The sequence below is a fragment of the Caretta caretta genome, chromosome 1 (assembly GCF_965140235.1).
Source record: "Caretta caretta isolate rCarCar2 chromosome 1, rCarCar1.hap1, whole genome shotgun sequence".
Lineage (NCBI taxonomy): Eukaryota > Metazoa > Chordata > Testudines > Cheloniidae > Caretta > Caretta caretta.
In genome coordinates this window covers 28,264,420-28,291,272 of record NC_134206.1, presented here as the reverse complement: position 1 = coordinate 28,291,272, position 26,853 = coordinate 28,264,420, and the positions used below count along the sequence as shown (strand labels likewise).

The 26,853-nt window shown below is 43.8% G+C and overlaps 1 protein-coding gene across 1 annotated transcript; it reads left to right on the top strand.

The window, feature by feature from the left end:
* The first annotated feature begins 50 nt into the window (after window positions 1-50).
* On the top strand, window positions 51-26,554 carry LOC125633608 (high-affinity choline transporter 1-like). The gene is made up of 8 exons (XM_048843126.2): window positions 51-744; window positions 12,849-12,962; window positions 17,866-18,021; window positions 18,506-18,654; window positions 20,630-20,773; window positions 21,186-21,339; window positions 22,429-22,646; window positions 24,250-26,554. The coding sequence occupies exons 3-8, from the start codon at window positions 17,889-17,891 to the stop codon at window positions 24,724-24,726; spliced, it is 1,275 nt and encodes a 424-aa protein (XP_048699083.2). The 5' UTR covers window positions 51-744; window positions 12,849-12,962; window positions 17,866-17,888; the 3' UTR covers window positions 24,727-26,554.
* The last annotated feature ends 299 nt before the right edge of the window (window positions 26,555-26,853 follow it).

Sequence of the window (26,853 nt, the reverse complement as noted above, 5' to 3'; positions counted from 1 at the left end):
TGAAAACGCACTGCAGATTATCCCATGTTTAACAATTTAAATGGGTTGTTTATTGTCATGTCCTGAGAAATGTGCAGCTGCTGTAGAGTGACCTGTATGAACGTGCTTCTAGTGTATTAAACCCTTAGAGCCTGATTCTCAGTTACACTAAGGGGCCATGATGTCCCTGAGAATTCAGGCCTTTGTTCCTAGCAGTGCTTCACAGACAGTATGTGATCAAACGGTTCACAGCCACTGTGCTGCAGCCGTTAGTTTACACAGATAGAACCTGCTAGCAACCAGCTCCTTTCACCCACCTCTCCTCTTCATGCAGGTCCATGTGTCTGCCCCACCCTACACAAGCTGTCATGAAGGTCCTCTCCTAGGCCAGCTGGCCTGACTCCCTTGCACCACTCAACTCTCCAGACACGCCCTTAGTGCTGCCTGCTTCACTACTGCCTGCCTGCTTCTCTGGCTCCTGCAGCAGCAGCATCTACTGTCTGCCACTACCTCTCTGCTCTGGCTTCTGTCTGCTCCTGCTCCTAGACTCACCCTCCTCCATCACTCCAGCTCTGACACAGCCAATCATCACCCACCTGACCACCCCGCACCCACTCTACCCCAACTAGCCTCCCACTACTGCTATTTCCTCCCCACCTCCCAAGGAAACCAGAAGTTAACTGGCTGGAACAGGTTACTCTCTATTATGAAGAGCTGCCTCGTTAGATGTTGTTTCTTCAAATGGGTTTCTGCAGTGGAAGCAAAGTAAGTGGACAGGCGGCTTGCTGCTGAGCGTTCGGTTGCAAAGAGGGGAGATGTTAGGCGAAAGCCTGTCTTGAATATGGGTCAGGCAGGAGCTTTGGCACAGAGGAACTGCTTTGTATGTGTAGCTGTGACAGTGAAACTTGGGAGAACTTACTGGAGCAGCGTTTTTAAGGAAAAGCTGCTTTGAAACTCATGTAAAGAAACAATAACTAATTAGACAACTCTTTATAAAACCCTATAATCTCTTACACTGCATCACAGCAAGCAGGAAGGAATAAAATAATCACTAACAAACTCTACTGAGCCTGTAGGAAAAACGTTAACTCTGTTAACAAGGGAACCCAGACTCTTGTCAGCTAGAACTGGGCAAATTGTTCATTGTGAATACAATTTCTTTGCAAATTTATCATTTTCTTCAGTTTGCAAATTATTCCTTGCTGACCCTGATTTCTATCGCTTTATTCATTATTCATATGTATTTCTCAAGTAGTTTAGGCAAACCAATTTCAGCCTATCAGATATTCATGAGCAGTCTGCTAGGACTGGTCACTTCAGTCACATGGTATCATTTCTGCTCCCTGATTGGATGACTGAAACTTTTTAAACAGGAGGAGAATAGATGATGAAAAAAACACGCTTCTAATGTTCTGATGAATATACAGACACTGTGGTCACTAGTTGGGAGTAGGGTTGCCAACCATCCCAGTCTCGCCGTGAATCTCCCAGAATCAGGCTCTATCTCCTGGAAGCTACTGAAGCCAAACCAGGAGATTTTAGGTGCTAAATGTCCGGCGGCACAGCGGGGTTAAGGCCGGCTCCCTGCCTCCCTTGACCCTGCACCGCTCCCGGAAGCAGCCGGCACGTTCCTGCAGGCCCTGGTGGGGGGCGGGGGGGGTGTCTCGGCATGCTGTCCCCACCCCGAGCGCCTACTTTGCAGTTCCCATTGGCCAGGAACTGCAGCCAATGGGAGCTGCGGAGCCAGCACCTGCGGATGGGGCAGTGCATGGAGCCTCCCTGACCCCCACCCCCTGCCTAGAAGCCGCTGCCAGAGGGATTTGCTGGTCACTTTTGGGAGCTGCCTGAGGTAAGTTCTGCCTAGCCGGAGCCCAGACCCCTCACCTCCTCCCGCACCCCAACCCTCTGCCCCAGCCCAGAGCCTGCACCCAAACTCCCTCCCAGAGCCCGCACCTCCTCCACACGCCAACCCTCTGCCCCAGCCTGGTGAAAGTGAGTGAGGATGGGGGAGAGTGAGCAACAGAGGGAGGGGGGATGGAGGAAGTGAGCGTGGGGCCTCAGAGAAGGGGCGGGAGAGGGGGCAGGGCAAGGGTGTTTGAGTTTGTGCAATGAGACAGTTGGCAACCCTAGTGGGGATGAAACCTAGGTCTTTTAGCACCAAACCCACAGGCTCTACCATTTTACCTGAAGGAGTAACTCCTTTAGCTGTGAGTATGCAGCAGGCTGATATAATTGCTGGGGCCAGCAATTAGACACACACACACACCACAGCCAGTGCATTACACCCATATTTCTTAAACCTCCAGCAATCATGAATTTTAAATGAATTCCCAGTAACCACTCAAATACTTGAGAATGATTAATATTAGGGCCCTGTAAATGACAGTGAACCAAACCCAACACTTTTATTCACAAAAATATATGCCAAGTACTTTGTGGCTTATTTGACCAGCTCTTCTCCCAGCCCAGGAATAGTCTGTTAGAGCCAGACAACCAGATATCAAAAGGAAGATGGCAGCCCTTTGGTTCAGATAGTCAGAATCCACATGGCTGTTGAAGACAGTTTCTATGCCTCGGACAATTCCGAGTGCGATGTCATTATTAAGAACTGGTGTAGCCAGGAGATCAACCAAAATCCAAGCAATTCCCTCAGGTAAAGGGGTCAGGGAGGCAGATAAGTGATTACACAAGCATATATTTTGTGTGTGAGAGAGAGAATCCAGCAGACATGTACCAGCTCCAGGGCTCCTGCTAACCTTAACAAGCCTAAAACATCCATCCTGATCAGCTCACGTAAACAGTCACTGAAGGTTTTGCTGCCTGGTGACCATCTCTATACTCAGGTCAGCCCAGCTTGTGCCAGCACTAAGGGAAAGAAACTGACATGTCTGGGCTCTAGAATAAGTAAGAAAAGCTAAGTGTATTTCTGTAATCTCTTTTCAGAGTAACAGCCGTGTTAGTCTGTATTCGCAAAAAGAAAAGGAATGCTTGTGGCACCTTAGAGACTAACCAATTTATTTGAGCATAAGCTTTCATTCCACAGTATCCATCCGATGAAGTGAGCTGTAGCTCACGAAAGCTTATGCTCAAATAAATTGGCTAGTCTCTAAGGTGCCACAAGTCCTCCTTTTCTTTTTGTAATCTCTTTGTTACAAGTTCTCCTGCATTAGAGGTGTTTAATGTAACCTGTATGTTCTCATGTAGATCACTATTTGTTTGTCTTATCCACCATGGGATCATCTGTTTTACGAATATCTGTAAATATTAAATATTATTCTAAAGGTGTTTTCTAGTTTGATTTGTGCTAGGGTGACCAGATGTCCTGATTTTAAAGGGACAGTCACGATATTCAGGGCTTTTTCTTATGTAGGCATCTATTCTCCCCCATCACATTTACTATCTGGTCGCCCTAGATATTGATGGGAAACTTGGCTGTGATCATCTCCAAAGGGAGCTAGGGGACTGAGTAAGAACACAGTCCCCTGGGGTTTGCGTGTGTCTAAAGCTCAAGCCTTGAATAACGTAACTGAAGTTGACGTACTTACAGCTACTTACCACGGTGTCTTCACTGCAGTAGGTCAACTGCTGATGCTCCCCCATCGACTCCGCCTACGCTTCTCGCTCCGGTGGAGTACCAGGGTCGACGGGAGAGCGCTCGGCGGTTAATTTATCACGTCTTCACTAGACGTGATAAATCATCCCCGGCTGGATCGATCGTACCATCCCCTCCATAAACTTATCAAACTCAGTCTTGAAGCCAGTTAGGTTTTTTTCCCCCACTGATCCCCTTGGAAGGCTGTTCCAGAACTTCACTCCTCTGATGGTTAGAAACCTTCACCTAATATCAAGCCTAAACTTGTTGTTGTTCGGTTTATATCCATTTGTTCTTATGTCCACATTGGCACTTAACTTAAATAACCCCTCTCCCTCCCTGGTACTTATCCTTCTGGTGTATATATCTGTACTATGTTTTGTTAATAAACTATGTTGATGGAGTAGAGGTTGCATGGAATTACTGGGGACCCAAGAGGGAAACTGAGGCAATGAGCCACCTACTGGCCTGCCCCAGGCCACACATTTACAATACAGACCAAAGTGGGGGCGTGTAATCTAGAATTTATGGAGCAAGTGCTCAAGAAGATAACCAGATGCTTTGCATTGAGCATATCTGCACATTACAATGGAGGATAGGTGCCTCAGGTCAAATGGTAAGGATATATCTGTCTACATTAGGCATTTATTATTCACTTCTCAGTGTCGTATCTCAGCACTCTATATAAAAGACTGAATAAAAGCATGTTCATTCTGAATGGACTATACTTTTCTTGCTAGGCTGAAGCTTACCCACAGCTACATTCAGACTCGGAAATGCACTTGGAGAAAATAAAAGTTCCTAGAAGTGATTTGAGTCTTATGATTATTTATTAGTGATTTGGGCCTTATTCAATTCTATGGTCTGCACTGTACAGGAGATCAAACTAGATGATCACAATGATCCCTTGGGGCCTTAGACTCTATGATGTCCTTCTATTAACGGAAGGTCAACCAGGAAGACTAATGCAGTCTCTATGCCATACTCAAGCCTCAAACTATACTGAAAGGGGCCAGGAACACCAGATATTACCCAAGCTGCGAGTTTCAGCGCTGTAACGTGCCGGTATAGACAGTGCACCAGCGCTGGGAGCTGCACCCCTCCTGGAGGTGGGTTTTTTAGAGCGCGCTTTAACGTTGCCAGTGAAGACGTGCCCTTAGTCGAGAATTCTTGATTTAAGACCCCAATGCTTTCTTCTTTTCTGTTTAACTCTGAATATAGGCGACTCCTCTGTAGAAAGATTAAACAGAAGAACAGTGTGTATCTCTTCTTGAGTCTTTAATTTCGCCAATTTAGAAAACTTACTGTTTTATCATTTCTGTCCCTAGAACTTTCTTCTTCTCTCTCTTTGTGTCTTTGAGTGATATAAAGTTCCAAAATGTGTAGCCAATTCTGGTTAATCATCGTGTTTTACATATTTCTACAAACAAAAATGTGTTCTTATCATAGTCAGTCACTGTTGTCTTGGAGGCAAAATCTGCATCTTCCTCCACTGTTTTTAGAGGGGCCCTTCCTTGTCTACTTTCTGTTTGGACCTCAGATACATACCAACATGGTTTTCAAAGGACTAGACAGTTGCATGATGGTGTGTACAGCATCTGTAGCTATATAAGCCAGGCTACAGTTACAACAGCAATCATTCCTAATGTTTCAAGGCATAAACTGATCACTTACTTCCATTTAGGATCTCAAAGAACTTTATGAACATCAATGAATTAAGCCTCATGTGAAGAGGGGAATAAATTTAATTCTCAATTTTATAGCTGGGAAAACTTGAGGCACACAGAACTGAAGTCACTTATCAAAGGGCACACAGGAAATCAGTGGCAAAGCAGGGAACAGAAAGACTATCTTTTTCCTTTCAAATAGCTATGTAATATTACACAATTAAGTACATTATGGGAAGGTTATGTCTTCCTCTGAAGCAATTAATCTTGGTCACTGTTGGAAGCAGGATGTTGCTGGAATACATGAACATTGGTCTGTTCCAGTATTGCAAATCCTATGTTCCTACAATGTTTATTACTGACAATAAAACGTGTCGGGGTGCAAAGCCATCACTTGTGTGACAGCAATGAGGATGTTGTTACTGACTTTTAAACACATAAGATTTGTGTAGTGAGAAGCTCAACATATATCTCTGCTCCTCTGTGAGAAAAACATGACTCTGAAGCACTGACTTGTAGTTTATAATACAGTTGAACTTAAACAAGGTTTGGAGGTCAAATGTGGGTGGCCCAGACTGGTAATGGATATGGAAATGTCACCTGTAGGTCGCTGTGTCAAATTCAAACTAGCTCAGAGCTGACAGAATGCTCCTGCCATCCAATAGTTGCCTTGTGAAATGAATGTGAGGTCTCAGTCCAGTTCTTAGTAGTGGATAGGTGTCCAGATCTTAAAAGTCATTATCACAATTAATGCTAATTGCCTAAGGTAATGACTTTACTTAGGGCTAAATTATGCCCTCCAAGGCACACACGCACAACTGCCATTGACTTCAAAAGATTAAAATCTGGCCTTTAATTTGACAAATTAGTTCACATTTCTACTGCTCTTTGAAAATGTAAATTGCTGTACAAATGCTAAGTATTCTTATGCAATAGACCCCTCAGCAAGCAAATCACCTGTGACTTACTTTTTCTCCTTGAGAGGCAATTTCACCCCAGCACAATGTGTTTCTCAGTTACATTTTTTTTTAAACCTCACCTCCAATAACTACATTTTTTTCAGTTGTGTGTATGTACCAAACCCCACTGTGTGGCCAGATCCTTTAAATAAAATCTGCCTAGAGACAGTAAAAGTAGTAACATTAGGTCCTTAGCCCTCTCACTAAAAGTAGATCTTTGAGAGTTGTGTGAGTATATATGACTGTTCTACATGTGAACCAAATCTAAACAGTTACCATGCATGAGCACAGTAGTCACTTTTCCCACAAAGAAGTACTCATGTGCCTTTTTTAAAAAAGGGTTAAAAGGTCACCTCTTGATTAAATAGAAAGGGAGGACGATACAGTACTTTAAATATTTTTTATTTGTTTTAAACATTAGCCACATTATTTATAGTCAGAAACCGCTCAGTTTAAGTTGTTTGAGGGCATGGAAAGGAAAGAAAGTGTTTGGAGACCCCTCGGTTTTAATCTGGCCAGATGTGATAAAAACAGTCACTCTTGTTTGGAAAGCTGGTACAGCTCCAAGATAGAATGAATATTTACAGCTGTTTTATTAACGCCTAAGGCTCCATATCCTGCAATTGCCTCTGCTCACGGTCAGAGGCAGGGCCGTCCCTAGCTATTTTGGTGCCCCAGGCTTCTGCAGGGGGGACGGGGACGGATTGGCCCCAGGCCTCTGCGGGGGTGGGGGCAGGCGAGCTGGCCCCAGGCCTCTGCGGGGGTGGGCAGGAGCAGGCTTGGGGACAGGGGGGAAACCGCCCCCCAGCCTGAGCTGGCAGAGCGGGCTGGGGCCAGGTCTCTCCTCTTCCCGAAGCCCGTTGAGAGCAGGGTATGCCCAACCCCGCATTCACGGGGCGGCGGGAAGTGGAGTGACCCAGCCCTAGCCCGCTCCGCTCTGCTCCCCTGGCTCCCAGGCTTGGGCAGAGCAGCGGTGGGAAGACGCGGGGCTGGGGCAGAGCAGGGGCAGGGGCCATGGGGAAGAAGCAGAGCAGGGCCTGGAGCAGTATGCAGCTGCCTAGGGCACCAGGAAATTTGGTGCCCCACACTTCCTCGTGCCCTACACAGCTGCGTACTTTGCATATGGGTACGGACAGCCCTGGTCAGAGGAATCAAAGGCAGCTGAAAGATCTAAGAGAATCAGCCTGGACATTTGATTGTCCACCATGACCAGGAGGACATCATTATCCAGCATCACCCAGCTTATGCAGGGACAGCTGGCCCACTGCCCTTGTGAAGCAAATCACTGAAAATTAGAGTTGGCAAAAAAAATTCCATCAAAACTGTTTTTCAACAGAAAAATGGGGGTTTGATAAAAATTTTCTATTAAAAGTGGCTGCTTTCTGTCGAAAATTTAGATTTTTTTGTTGAAAATCTGAGCACCTAAAAACCAAAACATTTCATCCAAACACAGAAATATTTTGATTTGCAAATGCTGCAGTGTAGTTCAGTTGCCTCATATTCCAATTCTCTTCTAGGGGCTGGGCTCCCTGTCCAGACTACATCTCCCATGATGCACCATGGTCAGTACTCCCATGATGCACTGCCTCCACTCTCCAAAAAGGGGATCATGATGAACAGCTCATAGAGAACAGGAGCTTGAGGTGCACAGACTACAGCTCCCACAAAGTACTGTGACAGCATTTCTAAATTAAAATATTTCAGTTTTGGCCAAAGTTTTCAAGTATTAAAATTTGCACCAAAACTAATTTCCATGGAAAATTTAGACTTTTTTTTTTCATTTTCATTTTTCAATGTTTTCCAGGGTTGAGGAGACATTTTTAAATCAGCTCCGACAAAAATCTTCTCCAGCAGCAAGTCTAGTGTTTTCTTGTTGGCTTTTACCATATAAGAAGGATATGAATTCAGCTCCCAGCTTATTTTATCTCTGTATTTGGCAATAGTGCAATTGCTATGACAAATTGGAGAGGGTTCAGAGAAGAGCCAGGATAATGAACAAAGAATTAGAAAACACACTTTATAGTGATAGACTAAAGGAACTCAATCTATTTAGCTTAACAAAGAGAATCACAGTCACAGAATCACAGTCTATCAGGGTTGGAAGGGACCTCAGGAGATCATCTAGTCCAACCCCCTGCTCAAAGCAGGACCAATCCCCAATTTTTGCCCCAGATCCCTAAATGTCCCCCTCAAGGATTGAACTCACAACCCTGGCTTTAGCAGGCCAATGCTTAAACCACTGAGCTATCCCTCTCCCCAAAAGAAGATTAAGGGGTCACTTGATTACAGTCTATAACTAACTCCCTGGGGAACAAATATTTAATAATGGGGTCTTCAATCTAATAGAAAAAGATATCACATCATCCAATGGCTAGAAGTTGAAGCTAGACAAATTTGGATTGGACATAAGGTATACATTTTAAAAAGTGAGAGTAATTAACCATTGAAACAACTTACCAACGGTCCTGGTGGATTCTCCATCACCGACAATTTTTAAATCATGATTGGATGTTTTTCTAAAAGATATGCTCTAGGTCAGGAATTATTTTGGGGAAGTTCTATGGCCTGTATTATGCAGCAGGTCAGACAGATGATTACAATGGTCCCTTCTGGCCTTGGAATCTATGAATCTAGAAGTTATGTTTAAATACAGCAAATACAACTTCTTGACACAGAATTTAGATTTAATGCCCACACAGGCTGGATTTTGGTGATTTATCCAAAAAGTAACATGAAAATTCTTCACAGCAAGAAAAACTCGACTTAGTAAACAAGAGAAGACAGCCCACATTCACCAGGCTATTCATGACCTGGAACAGTTTCACTTTCTAGGACTTTGCAGATGCTATGGTGAATGTGAAAGTTAGTGCCTCTTAGTAACATACCACACTGAAAATGTATATTTAAAATGTACAGTATTTCTCACCTAGCTTTTTATATCTATACATTTAGGGCCAAATTCTGATACTCTTATTCAGGCTGAATAGTACCTGATTTTAAAAGATCACTAAAAGACTACAGTACTATTCGGTATCAGAATTTGGCCTTTAGGCTTTTTCTTTTTTAAATGAAAACAACCACACTATTTCTATTTGTACAAATCCCCCTGTCAGATTGAAGCAAAGTTTACACAAATCTTGCTTCCTCTGCTATTTCTAATGAATTTTTCATATTACAGTTTGATGTCAGATTCATCTGTTTTGTCAAAAATGTAGTTAAAAACCTCTCATATAATTGCACTTTGAACGCGTCTCTCGCTCAAACAAAATGTTTGCTGTTAGATTAGAATTTTTGGGCCAGAAACCCAGCAGCATGAAGGACCTTGAACTGGCTTTCATTCTGCAATCAGGACAGCTTCATACTGCTTCCAGAATGTTTTGAGAACACTGTACACAGAGGGATTGCTGATGGACTGTTTACAGAATGCTATAATAAAAAATAAAAAAAACCCCAAGGTTCTCCCCAGGTCTTTCTCTTCAAGACTCTCCACATCCGCAATCAATGTACGTTAGTTCTTAGTGTGTATTGTTAAACTAAAGGTCATCTTTGAGCTGTGCCATGTGAGTTTCACAAAATTGCTGCCCCTTGATCTCTGCATGAGGTGATGTGTTTGGAAGAAACTGTTAAGATGTTTTGGACTTATAAATTCCAGCTAAGAATGCAAATGAAGGACTGTTCAAAAAACAATCTTTGATATGATCCTGGCATCAAGGATCATATCTCAGTGGACAGAAGGAGAAAGACTGAAAGTCTACTGCCCAGAGCAGAATTTCAGCCACAGATCAACCAAAACGCTGACATCTAAACTATATAAATTACTCACATCCTACTGTGTAAGAGGTTCCTATTGGAGGTTCATTATCTGTTTGAAGGACAGCTTCTTAAATTTATCAAAGAAAGATTTCTCTTTCTAATTACCTGAGAAACATTCTAATAGGAGTTAGTTAAATACAGCCTCCAGAGAAACAGCTGTGCTACCTGTTATTTTATGGTATGGTACAACACTGTCTGCACCCCTGCCTGCCTTTATCAATGGAACTGATGTGAGCTTGATTTGAATAAGGCATTGCTACTCATTCAGTTGATCATTGATTTTTTTCTTTCCTGAATTTCTTTTTATTATAATGATTTTTTTAAATTTCAGTCAACTTTGTTCAGACAAGATTCTCATCCACATATGTTCTGACCTCATAACAAGAACCAAGCAAAATGGATACTGATTATTCACATGCCAATGCATATCGTACAAAATATTACATTTCCCCTCATTGATATCAGACTGACATTATACAACACATAAATGCTTATTTGCCTTAGTCCCTGTCCCTTATCTACCCCACCCTACTTCCACCCAGAAGGCAGGATTGGATATTTCCTCAAGAAGGGTGGAGACTGAAAGACATAGCATCCAGTACCTTGACCAAAATTTTGGCTCATAATTCTTTTTGGTACTGTGTGAGCACTACTGAATCCATATTCATCTCTGTGGTCCAGAATAAACTGCAGAAAATGGCTCTGAATATACCTGGCTTGGTAGCTTTAATTGTGTTTTACGCAATAACTTTAGCCATTGGAATTTGGGCTTCTTGGAAAAGCAAAAAGGACCAGAAGAAAGGGAAACCAAGTGAGATGATCATAGTGGGGAGCAGGAACATGAATTTTTTCATTGGATTATTCACTGCAACTGGTAAGTGTTCTGAAAGGAAATCTGTTTATCTTATTAAAACATTCAGGTTGAGCTTTTCTCATTCACAACATAAATTTGTTCTTCTAAGTCTGGGATATGGAAGTTTTATTAGCATTGTGGGCCAGATTGTGCCAGCCCTACTCACACTGAGCAGTCCCTAATGTCTTGAGTAGTGGGACTCCCTAAGGAATATGATACTACTCAGGAGGATAGTATGTGGTGCTAATTTAGGGCAAGATTCCGCTACCTTCACTCGTGTTGAATACCTTACTTTTTATGTGGGATATGGTGCTGCTCATCATGAGTAAGGCTATCAGAATCTGCCTATAAAGAAGGATGTATATATAGTTCTTTAAAGCATTTACACACTATGCTTCTGACACCTCTTCTATTTCTTCTGTGTTTTCCCATCATCAGAGATTTTTCCCTCTTACCTATCAATAGGGGAATGCTGTCCCAAGTGACATTTGTCTGGCCAGCAGATTTGCTTGGTTTTAGTCTAAGCTGAAGACTCACTTTTTTGAATGCAGTATGTGCTTGACTGTTGTTTTAAGGGATTTATTTTCTTAAGCACACATTTGCTATTGTAAAGGACCATGATACATGGGAATTATGTTCTATAAATTATTAAGGAACAATAAATGTAACGCTATTTGCTCTTGCTATCTGCTCCAGCCAGTGTCTACCATTAACAAAAACAGAAATAAAAATAAACCTTTTCTGAACATTAATGAGTTTTCCATACAAATGTAGCTATTCACTTTGAGTATCACCTCTCCAGAATTTTACCCAGGCCAGGTCTACACTGCAATGTTTTGTCAGCATAGCTATGTCGGACAGGGGTGTGAAAAAACCTCATCCCCCAGCCAACACAGCTATGCTGGCAAAACCCCAGGAATAGATTCAGCTATGCTCTGGTTAAACTTGGATTTATGCTGGAAATGGCCCACCTTGATTATCATACACATTGTAAGGAGAGTGGTCACTTTGGATGAGCTGTTACCAGCAGGAGAGTGAGTTTGTGTGTGTGTGTGTTTTGGGGGGGGAGGGGGGGAGAAAACCTGGATTTGTGCTGGAAATGGCCCACCTTGATTTTCATACACATTGTAAGGAGAGTGGTCACTTTGGATAAGCTATTGCCAGCGGGAGAGTGAGTTTGTGTGTGTGGTTTTTGGAGGGAAGGGGGGGGGTGAGAGGACCTGGATTTGTGCTGGAGGTGGCCCAGCTTGATTGTCATGCACGTTGTGAGGGGAGTGGTCACTTTGGGTGGGCTGTTGCCAGCGGGAGAGTGGGTTTGTGTGTGGGGGGGGATAGGCGGAGGGTGAAAAGACCTGGATTTGTGCTGGAAATGGCCCAACTTGATTATCATACACATTGTAAGGAGAGTGATCACTTTAGATAAGCTATTACCAGCAGGAGAGTGGGGTGGGAGGAGGTATTGTTTCATGGTCTCTGTGTATATAATGTCTTCTGCAGTTTCCACAGTATGCATCCGATGAAGTGAGCTGTAGCTCACAAAAGCTTATGCTCAAATAAATTGCTTAGTCTCTAAGGTGCCACAAGTACTCCTTTTCTTTTTGCGAATACAGACTAGCACGGCTGTTACTCTGAAATCTGTTGCCATAGCTAATGTCATCCAGGAAGGTGATGTTACTATCCCGGCAGAAAAATTCCTGTCAGTCTATGCTGCATCCCCTGTAGGGGCTTTTGCCAGCATAACTGTATCCACAGAACCTGTGTAGTGTAAACTAGCCTTTAGGGTCAGATTCTGATAAATGTGATAGTAAATGTGATAAATGTGAAGTAAAAAAAATCTGGAGTAAATGTGAGTGTGAGTAAACACTCACCAGTGTGAATAGAGGTTCACAGTCTGGCTCTGTACTTTTCAATATGTTTTATGAGAGTAGTAAGGCAATATATGTCTCATCACTATTTCTCCTGCCCCCCCCCCTTTTTTTTTTCAGCAACCTGGGTTGGAGGAGCATATATCAATGGTACAGCTGAAATTGTCTATCTTCCCACAAGAGGACTAGTGTGGGTCCAGGCGCCAATAGGATTTGCTTTGTCCCTTGTTATTGGTAAAAAAAACAAAAAAAAACCCCAAAACATGTTATAAATCTTTTTTTTTTTTAATCCAATGTTATGGATCTAAAAAATGCAGACTCTCCCAGTGTTGACCGGGTCTTTTCCCTGCTACCCAGAACACACAGGTTCACAGACAGACTCTTGAGCTGAAGAAGTATGTCTTTTATTTGCTGATTCAATGAGAGATCAGTCCACCAAAACATGCCACAGCATAGGGTTAAATGCTAGCGCATACCCACATTCAGGTGCTCGCCTTAAATATATTGTTACAAAATTAGTCCTTATAGATATAAACACTTTTCTGCCTAACACTAAGATTAGTTTGCTAACTCAGTTGTTTACCTGATCAGGTTGTTGACCAAGCTGTTCCCCTGATTGAACCAGTTGTTCATCCGATTGAAGTGCTGGCTCAGCTTTTCACTTGGCTGTTCTCCCTCCCTGCCAGACAAGCAGGCATCTTTTCATATGTCCCAACATCTACAATATACATTCTACATATTATGTGTTCTACACTCAGATAACTGTCAAATACTCAGGCTGTTTAAATTATTCTGAATGAAGTGTCAGATAGTGGACATCCCAAAAGTGATATAATTGGCCTTTATCGGACTATGTTCTGCATACATACAATAGATTCAGGATGAGAATTCAAGGGATTAATAATTGGAGGATTAGGGCCTAAAATGCAGAACTTAATGGGGCTCTGTGCAGATGCAGAGATTCACCTGCATGAGACAATCTACATCAAGAGAATCTTATCTGTGTGTTTTGCTTGCATGTGATAGTCTGTGAATACTGTTTTTCTCCAATATCCTTTTGGAAGTAGGAACATCATGCCCTCAACAAAATGTAATTTCTTTCTTTGAAATGTTTGTGGAGCTAAAAAGTATCACCATAATTTCCCCACCAAAATACATTCTCTTAACACCCTAAATCTCAATGCATGTTTGCTACAGAAGACCTAGCCAAGTCCCTTAGTGGACAGTCACCAGTCAGCTGTAATTGTACCAACTTTGGAGCCCATGTGCTTCCAAGCCAGCTGGATCTGGTCAGCATCCAGTCACTGCTTCTAACTCTGGGCCTCTCAGAGTATGTCTACACAGCAATATAAGCCTAAGATTAGTGGGACTCAAGTTGACCTGACTGAACCTTGGGTTTGAGAATTTACATGGCATTTCAACTCGAGATTAAGGATTTTCTGACCCCTGGTGCGCTCACTTGTAACACTGATAGACCCCGGTCATCGGGATTGAACCTGGGATCTTTGGAGCTAAATACATGAGCCTCTACTGCATGAGTTAAATGCCATATGGCCCTTAGCTAAGGCTGTAGAGCAGACTCATTAATCTCTCTCTCTAAGTGGTCTCGGTCCCACTACATATGGGGTTCTCAAACTTTTGTACCTGTGATCCCTTTTATATAGCAAGCCTCTGAGTGCGACCCCCTCCCTTATAAATTAAAAACACTTTTTAATGTATGTAACACCATTATAAAGGCTGGAGGCAAAGCGGGGTTTGGGGTGGAGGCTGACAGCTCGCAACCCCCCATGTAATAACCTCGTGACCCCCTGAGGGGTCCCAACCCCCAGTTTGAGAACCCCTGCCCTAGATGGGACAGAACACCACACCCAGGAGGTGTATGAGTTACACACACGCGCGCACGCACACACCTGCTGTTGACTAATGCTGGCTATTGCTGGGGCTCAGGTGCCCATAAGGCTCACATGAGTACATAAGCTGCATAATTAGCTTCTTTGGTGGCTGTCTCAGTAGAATGACTGGGGTTTGAGAAGGCTTTGTACTGAACTACCATCTAACCAGACAACTAGGCTCTTCACCAGTTTAGGCTGAGTCAGGAAAAGGCCCATGTGCAGCTGTTCTGAGGAGAATTCACACATCAGGCTCCCCGGCTGTCAAACTATGAAAGTGAAACTTCGCAATTCTTAATTTCTGAAATGGAATGTTCAGTGAAGGTGTTTTCCTTTGGCTGGTTTTTTATTTACTTTTGTCTGTCTGTTTCGAAGTTTGACATAAAAGGCAGGTTTCAGAGGAAAAACACTCCAGCCCCGCTGGCAGCAGAGCAGTGAAGTGCATCCCTGTGTGCTCCAGCACCTTCCAGGATCCCTTATCCCTGCCCCGACGCGCCCTGGGAGGCAGGGATAAGAGATCTCTGGGAGGCTGTGGGGAAGTTTGGGGGCTGGCTCCCACTCTCTGCCCTGACAGCACACACTGCCTGGGCACTCTGCACATGCAGCCCCCGGGGGGGCCGGAGAGCAGGGTGGAGACCAAGCAGCAGCCCTGCAGGGAGGGTGAGCGGTCAGGGTGTTGAGGGTCATCCTTCCCCGGCCATGCTGAGCTGCGAGTTCTGCTCCCCCCCTCTCTGCAGGGCAGTTGCTTGATCCCTGCTCTTCTCTCTAGGGCCCCGCCTTCCCTAGGGTTGCATGTCCAGTAAACAAGGGGTTAACCTGCTGATTCGACCTGCTGCCATTTGCAAAGGGAGGTGCAGCTTCCATTTGCAATAGAGTGCAACAGATGGCATCACAGATCGTCAGCATAGAAAAGACTAATGAAGTTGCCCGAAGGAACTCTGGGATACATTCGGAGGACTGCCGGGACCCGAGTCAAGCTGGGACCCTGTGCACAAAGGAAAGCAATAGGGCTCGAACACCAGGTCCCATAGCCAGCTTAATGTTTGCCTGGACCCTCCAGCCCTGCAGGGTCCTGGGAACCTAGCTCCGAGCCCTTGGTTAGCACAATTGGTATGTGGATGCAAGGGAGTTAGATTTGAGCCCAGGCTTAAGCCTAGGCTTACGCTGCTGGGTAGACATACCCTAAGGCCCACTACTGGGTACAGAGCTCTTGTCTGGCCCCCTCTGTGGGTGCTCTGGATTGTAATTTAACTCTTTAGGGACACATGGCAAGTAAAGTAAGGAACACAGGCTTTGCTCTGGAGTTTTTAAAATCACAGTAAGCTTTGCTGTCAAAGCATACAAGAGTTACAGATCTCTAGGAAAACAACAGGAGCCTGAATGCTCGTTTCCCTGTGTCTATGCTCATCCTTTCTTGTGAGTCCTTAGGCCTAGTCCATGTGTCAAGCAGGTAGGCCCCATGGGTCCTTTACCTTCTGCAGTCTCTGTTTTTCAGCAAGAGAGTGAGAACCAAGAGCAGATCTTGCATTTAAATAAGGTTTCAGTCCCCTTTGTCACGTTATCTACTGACCAGCCTCATGATCTCAGTCAGGTGGTTGAAGTCCTACTCCCCTGGGAGACAAACTGGGAGAACCAGTTTCCTTTAACCTGGCCACTGGTTTCAGCAAATCCAGTGTTCTGACAAGCACCACTGATGACTCTTGTGTTAGTTGCTTCAGGGAGGCGCCCTGCATTACAATAAGCTGCCTTGGTCTGTTCTTGGCATCTCTAGGCAGGCAAAACTACACACTCCAAATGCAAGTCACATTCTTCAAAATGGCAGTTACAATGTCAAGGGCAGGTCACAATTAGATACAGCCATACACCAGCCCATCACATAAAGCTGGAGTAGTGGGTGTGCAACAGTGCCATTTGCGGGCAGCTTCCCCCGGAAGCGTGTAGTAGGAATTTAGCAGAATCCTACAAGTAGAGACAAGGAAGAGCTGCTCTTACACTGGGAAATATCTGCCCTGTGAAGAGCACTATGACTTTGATCCAAAGCCCACTGAAATCAATGGAAAGATGCCTATTGACTTCCATTTCAATCAGGCCCTAAAGCAGTAGCCTATGGGCACAGCAACCCTTTCTCACATGAGTAATCCTTACCAACACAAGAAGCCCCATTCAGAGACTGCAGGTCCAGTCCAGCACCCATTCCTCATGTCAGTAATCCCCAGACAAGTAGTCCTGTAGGCATCAGGATTTGGCACTACATACATTCATCAATTTTAATAGAACTACTTGTTTGAGTGAGGATTGCTGATATGAGGAAGGAGTGTAGGACTGGGCTCAGTTCATGAGGTGCTGACATTAAAAACAAGATAATTTAATTTTGGAGGAGGCATAGGGGAGCTGCACGTTTCATTGTATGTAACTGAGGGCAGCATTTATCTCAGTATGTTGCATGGCACCTAGCATTCACAAAATCAAGGACAAACCTATTGCCTTATATTGACCAAAGCACATGGGCGGCGGGTAGCATAGGCAGGGAAGGCTGTGCCTCCCCAAAGAGCCTGGTGTGGCCTCATCCACACTCTGCCCAGAAAGCCCCCTCTTGCTTGCTCTTGTCCTTCTCCCTTGGCCCCAGCCCAGCTGGTCACTTGTCTTCAGGGAAGCAGGCTAGGGCTGGGGCTGGAGCTAGGGTTAGGGTGGCCGTGGCCTGCCTGCAGCCTGGACTTGGGGTGACTGGGGCTGCCCAGCACTGAGGGGCCCTCAGGCACTGGGGCCGCACTGCCCAGTGCTGAGGGGGGAGGATGCCAGAGCTGGGACTGTCCGTCCTGTGCTTGGGGGCGCTCGGGGGTTAGGGCTGGCGGACATGGGGAGGGTGGGGCTCTGGGATCCAATGGGGCCTCAGGCAGGCGCTAGCCTCCCTGAGCCAGCGGGTCAGCCACTGCCCATGCCAAAGTGCACTTTTTTCAGATGATGTAAGACCCTTTACAGTGAAAACTCCATAGGGCCTTGCATTGCCTGAAGAAGATGGTTACTGATGAGAAGTGCACTTTAAAAAGCTTGGTAAATGTGGATATTTAATGAGGTGATCAGCTGATGGACATTTTAACGGGGAACATTAGCAAATTATTGCAGTGTGACCAGTGAACATTGACTAATGCTGGCTTTAATACAGATATCATTTAGAACAAGAGGACAGTTCTGACAATTTCTTAGGAGATGTGTATAAAATTCAATGACAATATTATCATTTCTGATAGGTGGCCTCTTCTTTGTAAATCCAATGAGATCCAAAAATTATGTGACAATGATGGATCCTCTCCAAGAAACATACGGGAACATGATTGGAAGCCTTCTCTTTATTCCACCTTTAATAGGAGATATATTCTGGTTTGCAGCTATTCTTGCTTCATTAGGTAAATATATTTGCTCAGCATTTGTATTTGATAGAAAAATGATGTAGCGAAGACAAGGGAAAGACCAGCCATGGATAGCTCTGCTTTACACCACCTTTTGCGGATTATGTGTTCATCGCTAATTCATGAAACTATATTATTTATTCCCTTTCCTAATGTTTCTTGTGCATGTTTAAAGTAAAACTGATAGAAATATAAAATTCACATTTCCATAGTACTAGGTAATGATGTGTATTTATTTACTATCATCCTGATATTATAAATGAGGAAACTGAAGTGCAGAGAGCTGAAGTGACTTGGCCAAGGTCACAAAGTAAGTTGGTGACAGCACAAGAAATAAAACTCTGGAATCCTTGGCTTCTAGCCAGGTGCACTAACCACTAGACTACATTGCCATTGGTATCATTTAACAACTTATTTGTATAATAAGAAACTTGCATATATAAGACCTGTTATGATTGTTCAAAACTGTCTTTGTCTGCAGGGGCAACAATGAGAGTCATTTTGGATATTGGAGGCTATTTGGCCATAATCATATCGGCATGCACTGTTATACTCTACACTTTACTGGGAGGGCTGTACTCAGTTGCATACACAGATGTGATACAGCTGATTTTTATTGTGCTCAGCCTGGTAAGTTCAATGCATTTCTGTGTTATCCGTTTTCTCAAGATTTCATAATCAAAGATGAGAGACAAAATTCCTCTCGCATTTTCACCAGTCTCAGTCCAAAGAAGGTCCATTGACACTGGTCTCAGACCCCAAAGCTCTACTTTAGGTGTAAAAACAAAAAGGCCCCAGGACTACATAAAGCCAGTTTTTCAACTCTTACTTGGGTTGAGTAGCACTTACTCATGGGTGTAGTCTACTGTCTATTCACATCAGTAAAGATAGCAGAATCTAGCCCATAATTTTCTTGGCTGGAAATAAACAAAACCCAAGAAGACGGTTATCCAAAAACACCAATTAATTTAAATAAAGCAACCATGCTCTTAACTACACGATGCAAGACACAAGGCGTAATTCTTCCAGTTTACTCTGCACTGATTAGGCCTCACTGGAGTATTGGGTCCAGTTCTTGGAGCCACATTTCAGGACAGCTGTGGACAAATCGGAGAAAATCCAGAAAAGAACAACAAAAATGATTAAAGGTTCTGAAAACATGACCTACAGGGGAAGATTGAAAAAGTTGGGTTTGTTTAGTCTGGAGACGAGAAGGCTAAGATGGGACATGGTAACAGGTTTTCAAGTACATAAAAGGTTGTTACAAGGAAGAGGAAGAAATTTATTCTTGTTAATTTCTGAGGATAGGACTAGAAGCAATGGGCTTAGATTGCATCAAGAGAGGTTTAAGGTTGGACATTAGGAAAAGCTTCCTAACTGTCAGGGTAATTAAGCACTGGCATAAATTGCCTAGGGAGGTTGTGGAATCTCCATCATTGGAAGTTTTAAAGAGTAGGTTGGACAAACACCTGTCAGGGGTGGTCTAAATCAGTGGTTCCCAAACTTGTTCTGCCGCTTGTGCAGGGAAAGCCCCTGGAGAGCCGGGCCGGTTTGTTTACTGCCGTGTCCGCAGGTTCGGCCGATCGCGGCTCCCAGTGGCCGCAGTTCGCTGCTCCAGGCCAATGGGAGCTGCTGGAAGCGGCGGCCAGTATGTCCCTCCGCCCACGCTGTTTCCAGGAGCTCCCATTGGCCTGGAACAGCGAACCACAGCCACTGGGAGCCGTGATCAGCCGAACCTGCAGACGCGGCAGGTAAACAAACCGGCCCGGCCTGCCAGGGGCTTTCCCTGCACAAGTGGCAGAACAAGTCTGGGAACCACTGCTTTAGATAATATTTACTCCTGCCTTGAGTGCAGGGGACTGGACTAGAAGACTCGTGAGGTCCCTTCCAGTCCTATATTTCTATGATGACCATGCAGATGAAGGACAGGGCCCAAGAATGGGGGAAAACAAATTACTCTTTGCACCTCCTTTGTGCCTGGTGCACAGCTGAGAATGTGCTCAATCTCTCTGTGTCTGAGTTTATCCAACATTACAACGGTGACAATAATTCATATTTGGTGGCCCTTTCTGATGGACTCTCTTTTTCCTGTTAATAACAGAACATTGACATACCAAATTCTTGGCATAGAGGATATGATACATGGAGTGAAGATTTTAACCTTAATGCATTAGTGAATTACAGAGGGCTGGCACTAGGATGACCAGATATCAAGTGTGAAAATCAGGAGAGGTGGTGGGAGATCATAGGCACTTATATAAGACAAAGCCCCAAATATTGGGACTGTCCCTATAAAATAGACATCAGTCTAGCTGGCACTGAAAGGCCTTGTAGAACAAGAAGGAATTTGAATGAGCTTGAGGGAAATGCTTAGGGAAAAGGAGGGGGAATGAGATACAGGAACAGGAATAAAGGGTGGCATGAAATGAAGACGAGCAAGAGGAGGAGATAAAAGGGACAATTAGGCAGAAGGCTTGGGATGGTTGTAGGAAGCAGAAGTGGGAGAGGAGGAAATTAGAGCAAAGGCAAGGCCAAGGAGCTTGAATAGGCTATAGAAGTGAGAGGAAGCTAGTGAAGAGATTCAGTGTTTCCATTTTAATCCCAGTGGATCTGTGTCCCATTTGCCCTGCTCAACTCTGCAACAGAAAACATTTATTACACTGCTGCTCAGGAATCCTACCAAGCCCCTTGGATTGGGCAAGTACAAACAGAATATCTTGGAAGGTGGCTGGATGACTTCTTATATCTGGTAAGAAATCTTTCTTGGATTGGCTAGTGGGGTGGGAGATTGGACTGGGTGAATGGTTTCATCATCCATTCCAAAACCAGTCCACAGAGTTGGCAAAAGACTCATCCCTGAAACAAAGGCCACCGCACACCAAACTTCAACTCTCTGCTCCCAAGCATCCAGGCGCTAAGAAAGAATCACAAAAAAGGCATTTTTCAGAGGCCACATTCTCAGGAAACAGCTGGACCATTCTGGCTGAACTTTTAAAACAGTTAAAGTTTGTTAAACGTATAAGCAACTGAAACTAAGCTCTTATAATGGTAAGTGTCAGGTAATCTTGATAACAGAAGGTGCTACTAGCCCTACCAATAAATAAAATAATACTAACAGGCATGGACCATTGTCTCACTGCATTAACATTTGAACGTTTCAGATTCTTGGAAGTATCCCGTGGCAAACTTATTTCCAACGAGTTCTCTCAGCCTCCTCACCAAGACAAGCAAGGCTCATTTCCTATCTCTCTGGATTGGGGAGCTTTTTAATGGCCATCCCCTCTGTGCTCATAGGGGCCGTAGCAGCATCCACAGGTAAAACTAAATCATGTGGCTTTAAGAAATGTACTCTTTTGCTCAAGGTTTAAAATCAGTGGCCAAGATTATTAAAATGGGGCCTAAAGATAGGACTACGTTGTCTTGATTTAGGCACCTAAGAAAGCAGCTGGTTTCAGTGCTGAGCATCGAGTAGCTTTTACTGACATCAGTGGGAGTTGCTGGACGTTTAGCATTTTTGATACTCAGGCCACTTATTTAGGGGCCCGAATCAGAATGCTGGAGCCTTCCAGCTTCTGATTCAGGTATTCAAATACCAAATATCTATTTAAAATGTTTTATGTTAAATAAAGGGGCTGCCACGTTTCTATTCTGTGCACAGTACAATACATACTCTTGAGTGCAAAAAGGGGAAAAAAAAAGACCAATAAAACTTATTTTCCCTCACTGCTTTATACTCACGATCTTTACTGCGTTGTGTCGGTATCATTTGATCATGTTCAGGGGAGAAAACGCTCAAAGGAATTTAAAGATTCAGTGGTAAAACAAAAACAAACTCCTCCCTCCTCCTTCCCCTCCAGAAAAAATCTCAACCCTAGTTGGAGCAGGATCAAGCTCTTGTGGAAGTAAATAACTTAAGAGTCAGAAAAGAATTTGATACTTATGGGCTAAAGCTGTCAGAGAAATCAGTGCAAAGACCCCATCTCTGAGCAATCTATGTCTGGAGGGCGGACAGACCTCTCAGTGCCCTGTTCCCAGAAGCAGCAGAAAGGACACTCTTGCAGGCACATTGTGCCCTGGACCAACCATCCCTCCAAGTGGTTGACTCAGTTCACTGCCAGTTTACCCAGCAGTATTGGACCATTGTGGCCCTTACTTGATGCATAAACCAGTGTTAGGATTTGGCATTAACAACATATACATACTTTCTAGCTAGGTTTCCAAGGACTTTCAGTTCTCATGCTTCAGGACATACACTGATCACCAATTGGAGTCAGGAAACAACATAATCTAAGTTCTAGAACACATGCGGAAGGATGGCTCTTTGTAGAAATACAGCTCTGAAGGCAACAAAAGCATGAATTAAATATTTAATTCTTCGCCTCCTTTTTTTGTTCTGTGTTCAAGACTGGAACCAGACGAGCTATGGTCTTCCAACACCAGTGGAGAGAGGAGAGTCAGCCATGATACTGCCATTGGTGCTGCATTATCTCTGCCCGACCTACATTTCCATTGGCGGCTTGGGAGCGATCGCTGCTGCCGTCATGTCTTCTGCAGATTCAGCCCTTCTCTCTGCCAGCTCTATGTTTGCACACAACATCTACAGAAAAATTCTTAGGAAACAGGTGACAGATTCACCACTAGTATTTACAGCGGGGAGAAACTACTGAAAATCTGTGCAAAATTTTTGCCACCATTTCAGGTGTCTGATTTCAGATTCCCAAAATTTCAACTGTTTGTCAAATTTAGGGAAACATGAATTTTCACATGACATTTGCTCTCCCCAGTACAGCACTGCTGTCTGCTGGAAGCCCGGAGATCCCAGACTTGAACATTTGTCTGTCATGACTGGGATATGTGACCTTGTCCAAGTCATTTAGGCCCAGATTCTTAAAGGTATTTAGTAAATTGCTGTACTCAGCATTGCAAGGCCCAACTGATTTAGCCTAATCTAATTTTCAAAAGTGATTTAGGCCCTTAAGAGTCTAAATCTCATCGGCTGTCAATGGTATTTTGGCTCCTAATTGCTGAAATCCTTTTGGAAAATGAGATTTGGTTAGGTGCTGCAACACTGAGCACAGCAATGTCCAATGCTTAATTTGTAAAGAAAGAGGTGCTCGGCTTCAAGCAATTAGGTGACGTGTCTCAAGCAATTATTTTACATTCTTAATTGATGCAGCAAGCCCAGAGGTGCTGGGGCTATGAACGGCCAAGCCTAGAGATGTCAGGGCTCAGCCCTGGCAGAAATTCATAGATCACACCTCCATATCTCACAACAACAGGGACTGATTCATGCTTTAGCAGACTGTATATTATTGATACAACACAGAGAGACTGATCCCGCTCCCATTTCGGCAAATGGGAGTTTTACTATAGACTTCAATATAGCTATAGCTTCAAGTCCGTAAAGGTATACAAGTCAGAAGTGGTAACAGAATCCAAGAGCTAGTGATTCCCATTCCTCTGGTCAACAGGCTAGCCCATGCTGCCAAAGTCAAACTGGGTTTTGCAAAAACACCAGAAGCTTGCAGAAGTTCTCTAAACTCAAAATGGCAAAATAAATTATTATGGGTATGGTAACTTTAGCTTGCAGGGCACGGGCTGCTGGGCTGCTTTATTGCTGTGTAGACTTTCAGATTCAGGTTGCAGCCTGGGTTCTAGGACTCTGCGGGGTAGGAGGATCCTAGACCTCAGGCCCCAGCTCGAGCCTGGAAGTCTACACATCAATGAAACAACCCCACAGCCTGAGCTCCACGAGCTTGAGTCAGTGGGCATGGGCCAGCCACGGGTTTTTCTTTGCTGTGTAGACATACTCTATGTTGCTCAGCTCCCGTATTTGATAGTAAGTTCTTACTATATATTTTACTATGTACTTTTTTTTTATTATTATTAGCTACTCTAATTCCAAAGATGTATTTCAAAATGAACATGGCCCAGAGATTTGAATGTAGAGTTTTTCTAAGTCAAGACTAATTCAAATCCAGCCCAGGTTGGTAATGCTTACAGATAGCTTCTGATGGGCCAAACCAAAATTCTAGATCCAAATACCTCTGAACGTAGGTGTATTCAAAATCTGGATCCAGAACTAAATTCTTCAGCTGAAGTCTATTTGTAAAATTTGGATCTGGATATTATTTATCTGATCATTGTAAACTTGAGATTGGATTCAGGATCAGATTAAAAATGAGCCAGTGATGATTTCTACAACAATACTCTCTTATTTTACAGGCTACGGAGAAAGAAGTTGTCTCTATAATGAGGGTCTCCATGGTGGTTTTTGGGGCAGCAGCTGCAGGCCTGGCTTTTTACTTCCATTCTATTTATGATCTGTGGTTCTTGAGTGGTGAGCTGGTGTACGCCCTTCTCTTTCCCCAGCTCTGCTGCGTCCTCTTCATTCCCAACACCAACATATATGGCTCAGCTGCTGGATTCTTCTTCGGGTTCCTGTTAAGGCTGCTGGCAGGGGAACCTTCCCTGAAAATCCCCCCTATAATCCACTACCCAGGCTGCTCCCTTGTGGACGGCGTCTACGTTCAGCTGTTTCCTTTTAAAACCTTCACCATGCTTCTCACTTTGGGGACTATTGTCGCTGTTTCATACCTGGTGGCGTTTTTGTTTAAAAGAAACATCCTCCCTCGCAGGTGGGATGTTTGCAGTGTAATAAAAGAAAATGGTGCATTCACCCACCCGCCCTGCGCCAGATAGGAGAACAGGTGAATTTACAAGCACCTATGCTACTAGAGAATCATGATTAAATGCAGGGCATCACTGAGCATTCTGCAGTTAAGTTAGCAGGTTAATGACATTTCTTTTCCAGTCTTCTCTCGCCAGTCATGAATTATTTGGTAGATTCACAAAGAAAACAATAATTCCATTTGCACTATTAAAAGGAATGAAGTCAGAATATGCAACAATTTAAGGGCATCTGGTGAAGGAACTTGATCTTGCAGTGGTTAGAATTGTTAATATAATGAAATAACGCAATGCTTCTGCATGTTCTTGGTACTAGGAGCTTGAAAAATGCAGTAGGGATGAGAGGTTACAAAGTGAGTTGCCACAGATGTGAACTTCATACGTGACACCTCCACATCACACAACAAAGGGGACTGATTGATCCTTTAACAAATTGTATTTTATTCATAAGACACACACAGGCTGATCCTGCTCCCATTGCAGCAAATGGGAATTTTACTACAGACTTCAATGGGGATAGCATCAGGTCTATGAAAGTATATAGACAAGTATGCTACCTTTTGAATGTGATATAGTCCCCAGTAAAATGGCAAAGCCATCTGTTGGGGGAGAGATCAGATGCAGAAAAAAATAAGTCACCCACTACTTTTACAATGCATAAATTATATATTGGACCAACCAGGCTGTTGAAATCAATACTTTACATTAGCTAGACTGAATTTTACAGACATATGGTCTAATCACAGTTTAAACAGAAGTCTGGAAGCCAGAAATTCCTGAGTTCTATATAAGCCTTTGCCAATGACTTCCTCTTGTGGTCTTGGTGAAGTCATTTAAACTATGGTCCCCAGTTTTATTATCTGCAAAATGGGGATAATGGCCCCAATTCAGAATCTCACTTAATCACGTGCTTACCTGTAAGCAACTGAGCAATCTTATCTCTGTTTAACAAAGGACTTCAGCACATGCTTAACTTTAAGCACGTGAGCAGTCCCTCTGACTTCAGATTTTGAACATGCTGAACTGCTTTGCTGAACCAGGAATGACAATACTTATCTACATCACATGAGGTGGTGATGATTAATTAGCTAAGGTTTGTAAAGAGTTTGAAGATGAAAAGTTTTAAGTAAGGATCCACCCACTCCAGCTTTCACTGAAGTCATTCAAAACTGCCAGTGATTTGAGTGGGAGCAAAATTGTGTTTGTACACTGATTTGAACATAGAAGGCACTAGACATGGATAATTACCATTAAATCTCGGTTACCATATAAAGACACAAACATATTACCCAAAAAGAAGGTAATGTAATTGACACAAACAATCTCAATCCTTAGCCTTACCACTGAGCCTGCTAACCATCCTGGTGGCTAACATGGACAGTTGACGCATGTCAACTAGGATCTATATTTAGACCAACTCTTTGTGTATAGGTTCTCTGAACATCAGTCACATAAGGATTCTTCATCATTACTAGGGCCCTACCAAACTCACAGTCCATTTTGGTCAATTTCACAGTCATAGGATTTTTAAAATTGTAAATTTCATTATTTTAGCTATTTAAATCTGAAATGTCATGGTGTTGTAATTGTAGGGATCCTGATCTAAAAAGGCATTGTTATTGTAGGGGGGGAGTTGTGGTACTGTTACTTCTTACTTCTTCTTACTCCTTACTTCTGCACTGCTGCTGCTGGTGGCGGCTGCCTTCAGTGCTGGGCAGCTGGAGAGCGGCAGCTGCTGGCTGGGAGCCCAGATCTGAAGGCAAAGCCACGGCCAGCAGCAGCAGTGCAGAAGTAAGGATGGCATGGTATGGTATTGCCAACCTTACTTCTGCAATGCTGCTGGCGGGATGCTGCCTTCAGAGCTGGGCATCTGGCCAACAGCCACTGCTCTCTGGCCATCCAGCTCTGAAGGCAGCATAGAAGTAAGGGTGGTAATACTGCAACCCCCCCCCCCTAAAATAACCTTGTGACCCCCCTTCAACTCCCTTTTGGGTCAAGACCGCCAATTTGAGAAACGCTGGTCTCCCTTGTGAAATCTGTAAAAGGGTAAAAATACACAAAAGACCATATTTCATGGGGGGGGGAGACCAGATTTCATAGTCCGTGGTGCATTTTTCATGGCCATGAATTTGGTAGGGC